The following is an 8,615-nucleotide window of genomic DNA, read 5'->3' on the forward strand; positions in this document are numbered from 1 at the left end:
AATTTATAAAACAATTTTTATTGTAAATAAAAATATAAGTGTTGGTATCTAATATTAACTACAAATATTTTAATTATTAAATTTAAAATTAATTTAGAGACTAATTTAGGAACTAAGTTAGAGACTAATATTTTGATAACTAAAACATTAATAGTTAATATTAAAAATCAATTTAAATTCTAAAGTTCATAAATATTTTTTGCATAAAAGTGAAAAGGGTATTAAAAATTTGATGAGGTGGGGGTTTGATCGGAGGAAGAAAAGAATAAGCAGCTAGGACAAAAAATGCATTAGAAGAAATCCCAGTTTGAATTATGGAAGCAATGCTTTTGTGGACCCACACCATCATCTTAATTCATATATAAACCTTTCATGCATTTCCTCAAACACGCAACCTACCCTCCACACTCACCTCAATTCCAAGATGAAATCAGCCAACTGGAGATTATTGCTGCTGCTGCTCTTCTTCACCTCTTCTACTTCTTCAGCATGGTTCGGCACCAAACACAAAAGTTCCGGTGCAAGTTCCAGCTCAAGTGGAAGGTTTCGTTCCGATGAAGCCTCGTCTTCATCGTCATTCTCACCACCATTCCTACTAAACCGTTTCCGTTCCGGTTCAGCCGTGGTGTTCCCTGTTCACGGCAATGTTTACCCTGTCGGGTACGTAAAAGGACAAATGTTCCTTTTCTCTCAATCTTTTCTTTCTGTTATGCCTTTCTTTCTCCTCTCCGTTTTCTTCATCCTTTTCCCTGCTTCCACCCTCTTTCTGTTCGTTTTATTTATTCTGGGAAAGAGTACTCATTACGTTGAAACATCTCCTAATTATAATACATACCAATCATTATGAAATAGAATTTTTAATCTGATCCACATTCAAATAATAGAGTTTAAATGATTCATATATTTCTTCACAAACAGGAATGACTTCTCTTTAATGTTATTTTCTAGCCTTAATCAACTATTATCATCTCTCTCTTTTTTATCTTTCTTCCCAGCAATCTATACTTTTAATACTTACTTTTTTTTCACGGTAGGTTTCATTTGACATTTTGGAGGTTAATGAATCAATTTTCTTCGATAAATTGAACTTAAAATAAGTATTTAAAATATAAACTCCCCAATTTTCATGCAAGATTTATAATATTAATTTATTAATTTAAATATAATTGTAGCGCCCATAAAATAATCAAGTTTTGATTGAGTTGTTCTCATTCTTTTCCTTATTTTTGTTTTTCATCCTTTTAAAATTTGAAAGAATAGTTTTTAGTCCTTATAAAATGTGTGAATTTTTGTTTTACTTTCTATAATTTTTTTTTATTTTTATTTTTCTCTTTCCAAAATTTTAAACTGCTTTCTATCTCCAATGTTCATTTTAAGGTATATAAATAATATTTATTTTATGTTTCACAGTTTTCTTAGATATCACATTTTGATATTATCATCACACTAGTATGTATCATTTAGAATGGTAATTTGATATTTTGTTCACCGAGTAAGGCTAGGTAAAAAAAAATAAAATCATTTTACAATAAGTAAAGAAATTGAACGTGTGGTGGGTCACGTGAACCCACCAACTCCCAAAGGAAAAAAGAAAAAGAAAAATAGCTAATTATAAAAATAGTTAAATTAAAACTTTAATTGATCTTTAATTCGTTATATTTTGTTAAATATAAAAAGAATTAAAATTAACTTTTCTTCTTAAAATAATTGTTTTAAATTTTTGGTGGAACAACTTGTTTAACTATTCATCCTTAACTTATCAAACCAAACTAATATTTTTCAAATTACATGTTAAGAAAATCATATATAATTCAGACTAATACGACTATCCCATTCTAACAAATATAACATATATGTAGTGTCATACAATACTAGATCAGATACAAACTTTTAATAAGAGAAAGTAAATAAAACAATTACTCGAATCCAAAATTAAAACTCATAAGCTAAAAACATACTTAAATCTTTAAAATATAAATTATACAAAGTTGATGTCCATTTTGGTTTTCATTCTTCTCATTCAAATAATATATATGCTGGCAAGCTTCTTTTTTTTTCTCTTTGAAGTTACACATCTTGAAATATGTACATACATGCCAAGTCACTGTAATTTCTTTCAACTTTCAACGTTCACAGGTTTTATAATGTCACTCTCAACATCGGGCAACCACCTAGGCCATATTTTCTTGATATTGACACAGGTAGCGACCTTACGTGGCTTCAATGTGATGCCCCTTGTTCCCGTTGCTCTCAGGTGATGGATATTCTCACTCAATATGAGTGTTCAATCACCTAGCAAATTCATAATGTTTTGCTTTTCCTTGAACAAATGTCATGTCAAATGAGACTCTATGCTCATCTTAGCAAATAGATACACGTGTAATGTTGATTTGTTTGATTACATTATCCTGCTAATACTAGTCTCAAATATTGTTGCTTATTTTCAGACACCACATCCACTTTATAGGCCCAGTAATGACTTAGTGCCATGCAGGCATGCTCTTTGTGCATCCTTGCACCACAATGATAACTACGACTGTGAAGTTCCGCATCAATGTGACTATGAAGTTGAGTATGCAGATCATTATTCATCCCTTGGTGTACTTCTCCATGATGTCTACACTCTCAACTTTACAAATGGAGTCCAACTTAAAGTTCGTATGGCCCTTGGGTTAGTATCATATCTCAAACCATTTTTAGTTCCTTTGCTTATGCTCTAAATTTAGTTAAGAATCTGAACTATCCACAACTAAAACACTGTTGTTGTATGATCCACTGTTTGGCTTACTCTTTTAGAGTATAGAAATGTCACTTGATCGTGGAAACCATACATACTCATAATGACTATACCATATGCGTTGTGTTTTGGATGTGAAAACTCTTTGGGGTATCTCATACACTTTTTCTTATTCCTTTCGCAGATGCGGATATGATCAGATTTTTCCAGATCCTTCTCATCACCCGTTAGATGGCATGCTTGGCCTTGGCAGGGGAAAAACTAGCTTGACATCCCAGCTGAATAGTCAGGGTTTGGTGCGAAATGTGGTTGGACACTGTTTGAGTGCACAGGGAGGAGGGTATATCTTCTTTGGAGAAGTTTATGATTCTTCTAGACTAACTTGGGCTCCAATGTCATCTAGAGATTAGTAAGTAGATCTTCAACTCATATCGTAATATTACATTTTCCACTTGTATAGTCATCATTTCTAATTTGTTCTGAACGCTGAGACCTCGTTTCTGTGATCTGTCTCAGCAAACATTACTCAGCAGCAGGGGCAGCTGAACTCCTTTTCGGAGGAAAGAGGACTGGGGTTGGAAATCTTCATGCTATTTTTGACACTGGGAGTTCTTACACCTACTTCAATTCTAATGCTTACCAACTACTAATCTCTTTGGTAAATTGAAAACGTTCACTAACAATCCTTCTATTTTAAGCATTTACAATGCTCGAGGCTTTACAAAGATCATATCATGTCAATTTCATCATGCGAGATTCGAGTTGTCTGTAGAAGGACAAAGTAGAAATAAGTTATTTCTTTAATCATACAAAAAAGAATTGACTTTACTTAACAAGGATCTTTTGTTTTATTTGCACATGAAGTTGAGGAAGGAATCAGGTGGAAAGCCCCTAAAAGAAGCACACGGTGATCAAACTCTTCCTCTCTGTTGGCATGGCAAAAGACCTTTCAAAAGCATATATGAAGTGAGAAAATACTTCAAGCCAATCACGCTTAGTTTCAATAGCAATGGCAGAAGTAAAGCTCAGTTTGAAATCCCTCCTGAAGGATATCTAATAATATCTGTGAGACTCTCCTAGTTAATTCCTTCTAGATTAACTTTTTTAAACTAACAGACACATTTCATGTATGAATGCTAATAAATTTCTTCCCCCAGAATATGGGAAATGTTTGTTTGGGAATTCTAAACGGATCTGAAGTAGGGATGGGCGATCTGAACCTAATAGGAGGTAGGAATGTTATTATTTCTTTTTCTATTGATGCTGGTTCTGGATGATGGATATTATCACTTGTAGTTTACCGTTCAAAGTCTCTTAGCAGTTAGCAAAACTCATAGCTGTTTGATTTTACATTTCATGAGATTTTCACATTTACCATTAGACTAATAGTTATAACTTTAATCTTTTGATCTGATTTTTCACTTCATAACGAATTTCCAAACACACCTAAAGAACTCTTCATTATGAAATCCCTGGTCCTGTTTATGCAGACATATCCATGCTAAACAAAGTGATGGTATTTGACAACGACAAGCAGCTGATCGGTTGGACATCGGCAGATTGTGATCGGGTTCCAAAATCCAGAGATGTCAGCTTTTGAACGTACAAGATACCTTCTCTTAATTACTCCTCTGTCATCGTATCAAATAGTAGCTATTGTCCTACTTTGTAGAACAAAGTCATTGTATAATATGAGTCAGATGCTGTGTTTAATATACTGGTATGTAATTCAGAGATCTAGCCTGACTATAATTGTTTATAGAGATCTAGCGCGATATACCGGACAGGTTACATGTTCTAAGTAACCACTCATAAAATCATATCACATTAGTTTAACTGCACATCTTTTGCTATACCCCCAGTTTAAACCCCAAGAAAATAATTCTCTTCCGGTTGTTCATTCCGTTGGAAACACATCCGTGGAAAGTAATTTTCACGATTTTTTCCAACTCCCAAAAACGCAGAAGTTACTTCCAGACCACGCCATAAAAGACGTCACGGCTATTTATTCCTCTATTTTCAGATATATTCAAAATCTGGCTGTAGCAACATTATCAACAATTTATATGTTGATTAATTCCATAAACATTATCAACTTGGTAGTAATATCATCGGCAGCTGTTTTGTGACTTAATTTTTTCTGCAAGTTCTTTTATTATGTACCATCGTTTCTGTTCTGTCTATTATAAATGCATTTACACTAGAATATTATAGAGTCTGATGAAGTGTCAGATGTATACACTCTGAAACCAAGATAGATTGAGCAACTTTTCCATCCTTTGAATGGAAGAATTTTCATTCAGCTGTTTACTTCGAATTGAAAAGTAGGAGTTGTAAATTACAAATATATGAAAAAATCATACTCCAATACAATAGAACAAGAATTTTCCTGGTTGAGTTCCTACAGCTACACATTAACCCTCCAATAAATCCTATGAATCGACACCTTGTTGAGATCATTCTGCTCCTAATCTCTTTTACACAGTTCCCTTATTTTTGTTTTTCTTTACATCTAATCCAAATACCAATTTCAGCCGAATTCAAAATTCCCTGACCTCTCTAGAAGAAAGAACAAGAATAGTTACTACACGTGCAGCTCAGTTCATCACACACTAAGCCTGGCAGCACATGTTGTAACAGTAGTGGTAGTTAGGTGAAGGCAATTGCAAACCAATGCTGACTTTACAAAATAATGAAGATATTTTGGGGTAGAGGGTCCCATGTAATGCACATAATGAAGCCCCCTTGTCCAAAAGGTATCGTTTTCACATTAATAGGGCTTCAATGAGCACGTCCTGCAAGGGGTACTCAACACTCCCAAAAGGGTCATCCACCGAAAGGTTATTGCTGTCAAAGTAATTGTATTGAAAATCAAACGCGTTTTCAAGCTGTAGGCCTATGTCATTCCATTTCGGCTGGCTCTGCACCTCTCTCTCCCACCTCACGTCCGGCGAAACCACCTGCTCTGAACCGCTCGACTCACTCTGCAACCTCTGCATCGAATCGGAACTATCCATAAACAACTGCTCATTCCCAAGCTTCTCAATCACCGGCTTCGTCTCATGTTCGAAATTATAAACCACCCCAGTCTCCGATTTCGGTGCCCCCGTGTTGTATTTCTCAATCTTCCCTTTCTTGTTGTAAATTCGACACAAAACCCAATCGTCAAGCTGCACCATAACACCAAAATCAGAAACTTTTCAAACAAAGCAAATCAAAACAACAAAATAAAACAAAGCAAATCAAGTGTAAACATACCCTCAGGTTGTTATTTTTCTTGGAGGCTGATCGGTCAACATTGGCCAGCCGATATTCGTGCATGATCCAATTGGTTTTCTCTCCTTTGGGGGCTTTTCCGGAGTAAAAAACCAGAGCTTTCTTTATTCCAAGCGCCTTCGGCTTTCCGATCGGTTTATCGGCGCCGGTGGCCTTCCAATACCCACTTCCGGCGGCCCGATTCGGCCGTGAGCCGTTGGGGTATTTGCGATCCCGAGGAGAAAAAAAGTACCATTCTTTCTCGCCGTAAAATCCGATTTCTGCATGCAGAATATCATCATGAGTGAATTGAATGATAGAAATGGAAACCATACGAAAGGCAGAGGAAATTAAACGAACCTGGAAGCTGCCATGGATCAAACTTGTACAAATCGACCTCTTTGATGATAGGAACAGCAATTGGTTGACCAGCGCATTTCCTACAAAGATAATGGTTCACCAACTCATCATCCGTGGGGTGAAACCTGAACCCTGGTGGCAACTCTAATTCACTCTTCATTTGCTTTTCCTCTTCTCGCTTGTGTGTTGTTGTAGGTGTTTGTTGTTGGTGAATGTTGTTGGCTCTGCTTTGGTTTGTGACTTGAAACGAATGAGAAAAGAGACTTGGTGGGTTTTATAGTGCGATGGGATAAAAAGGAAGGAGTGAGTTCCAACACGTGGGTTGGTGAGGTGGAGGGCAAATCCATTTGACAAATTTAATAGAGAATAATCAAAATAATGTAATCTGTGTGACAAGTTTCATTCTACCTAGCTAGGACGCAGCCACAACGTGGCAGTGGATAAGCGTTCCGCTTTTAGGATGATTCTGTCATTGCTTACGTCAAATTTTGGGCAGTACCCTTTATTTTCCAAAACGTGGACTCTATAGTTATTAGCCACGGTTGAGTGTTTGTGGTTAGTCCATTGTCCACACTCCCAACTGTGTCCTGTTTCATGCTCTGCCCAATTGCGTTGTGCCATGTTTCAAAATATTGTGAATCTTAACCAAGGCACCCACGACGGCTTTTGTACAGAACAAGTGTAAATATTGAAAATTCTTACTCAAATGTCGTATCAATTTACGATTTAAGCGGACCAAAAAAAAGGTTAATTTGTAGGAAGTATGTCTCTTTTCTGCTGCTAGTCCATTGACGAAATGTACGGAAAGTCAAAGGTGGGAGTGCTGCTTTGTTCGAAATGTTCTATGTTCAAAAGCCAACTTGGAGGTTTTCCATTATGTTAACACCTATACACTTCATCATATTCCATATATAATTGATCAGGTAACTCTAAACATTAAGCTAAAAATTTCTATATTTTTACGTAAACGGAACATAACTTAATTATATAATTAAGTTATTCGATATCAAGTTTTATGTTTTCAGACTTGCGACTCAAAAATACATAATTCCTGGTCTTTTTTCTTATCAAGCTAGATAGAAAACAAATACGAATACATGAACAAATTTAAGTGTAAAAATCATTGTTTACATCATATTCACTTTTTATCCTACTTTTTAAATTTATTATTCTCAATAATTGTTTTATTGTATATTTCAAAAATGAAAAAGCTAAGAAAATATGTTTATTTTAATTTTGTGAGTTATAAGGTTTTCATATTATATTTTTGATATATCTTTTCATTATTTAATAATTGTTATAATATGTCAAAGAAATCTAACTAACTAAGTTTGTTTTATGAATAAACATTATTATTATTTTATTAATATAAGTTGAACCACGATTTAATGGTAGTTAAATTATTAAACATGAAATCTGAACTATTCAAATCCTCATCATGAGTAATACATTTGATAAAATCAAAGGATGACATATAAATACAGGTTTTTTTTTTTTTTTTGTTGAGAAACAAAATCCATACTATAATTTTCATTTATATATTTTTATAGATAAATATTTTGCTCTTATATTTCTATAAATTAAAATTAAGTTAATCTTTTTCTTAATTATATAATATTTACATTATTATAAATTTACAATTTAAGTAATAAAATATTTCCATTTGAAGCAAATTAATCCATGACGATGATGACAGACGACCTATAATCCCAATTCAACGCGCCGTTTAAACAAATACGTCAAATTAGTTTATTGGGGCAAACGTATGCAAAGCATCGTCATCACCTACATGCATTTTCCATCTGTAACACACCAATATCCACCACTGTTTCATTCTTTTTAAGGTTCTTGTCCTCCAAGATATTGAACACACCCTTCGCCAGCCACAAGAATAGTCTTCACACGTTTTCCTTTTCTTACTATTTCTTTCACTGTCATCTTCTACATCACATTAACTATTCATTGAATGTTTTCAGTTCATGAATCACAACTCTTGTTAATTATATCTTAACATATATGTGACAATGGCTTGTGGTGCGAAAAATCAACATTGTGTTGTGTTGGGTCCCTCACAGTTTAATTGTTCAATACCTTTTTTTTAGGGAAATTAAAAAACATTTACTTTCTGTACATACCAAACACCTACATGCCTATAACTATAAAACATTGCATTCCTTTGGCAACTATGTTTCTTCCTCTGTCAAACAAGTAAACAAAAATACGGCGCAGCACACAAATTAACGCATATTTAATACTACAAAAT

At 34.3% G+C, this 8,615-nt stretch overlaps 2 protein-coding genes across 2 annotated transcripts; one reads left to right on the forward strand and one right to left on the reverse strand.

Annotated features, from left to right (window-relative positions):
* The first annotated feature begins 276 nt into the window (after positions 1-276).
* On the forward strand, positions 277-4,471 carry LOC106780701 (aspartic proteinase Asp1-like). The gene is made up of 8 exons (XM_014669003.2): positions 277-660; positions 2,137-2,254; positions 2,448-2,671; positions 2,922-3,146; positions 3,254-3,395; positions 3,602-3,802; positions 3,895-3,967; positions 4,228-4,471. The coding sequence occupies exons 1-8, from the start codon at positions 425-427 to the stop codon at positions 4,335-4,337; spliced, it is 1,329 nt and encodes a 442-aa protein (XP_014524489.1). The 5' UTR covers positions 277-424; the 3' UTR covers positions 4,338-4,471.
* Positions 4,472-4,996: 525 nt separating this feature from the next.
* Positions 4,997-6,608, reverse strand: LOC106780711 (NAC domain-containing protein 2-like). The gene is made up of 3 exons (XM_014669023.2): positions 6,353-6,608; positions 5,996-6,273; positions 4,997-5,907 (listed from the first exon to the last, which is right to left on the reverse strand). The coding sequence occupies exons 1-3, from the start codon at positions 6,510-6,512 to the stop codon at positions 5,503-5,505; spliced, it is 843 nt and encodes a 280-aa protein (XP_014524509.1). The 5' UTR covers positions 6,513-6,608; the 3' UTR covers positions 4,997-5,502.
* Between the last annotated feature and the right edge of the window lie 2,007 nt (positions 6,609-8,615).

The sequence above is a fragment of the Vigna radiata genome, unplaced genomic scaffold, assembly GCF_000741045.1.
Source record: "Vigna radiata var. radiata cultivar VC1973A unplaced genomic scaffold, Vradiata_ver6 scaffold_51, whole genome shotgun sequence".
Classification (NCBI taxonomy): Eukaryota; Viridiplantae; Streptophyta; class Magnoliopsida; order Fabales; family Fabaceae; genus Vigna; species Vigna radiata.

Coding starts and splice junctions, on each gene's coding strand:
- LOC106780711 (XM_014669023.2), bottom strand. CDS start 6,512: ATGAAGAGTGAATTAGAGTTGCCACCAGGGTTCAGGTTTCACCCCACG. Junction 6,274..6,352: donor TGATCCATGGCAGCTTCCAG/GTTCGTTTAATT, acceptor TTCTGCATGCAG/AAATCGGATTTTACGGCGAG. Junction 5,908..5,995: donor AGAAAAATAACAACCTGAGG/GTATGTTTACAC, acceptor GTTATGGTGCAG/CTTGACGATTGGGTTTTGTG.
- LOC106780701 (XM_014669003.2), top strand. CDS start 425: ATGAAATCAGCCAACTGGAGATTATTGCTGCTGCTGCTCTTCTTCACC. Junction 3,147..3,253: donor CCAATGTCATCTAGAGATTA/GTAAGTAGATCT, acceptor GATCTGTCTCAG/CAAACATTACTCAGCAGCAG. Junction 3,803..3,894: donor AAGGATATCTAATAATATCT/GTGAGACTCTCC, acceptor TTCTTCCCCCAG/AATATGGGAAATGTTTGTTT.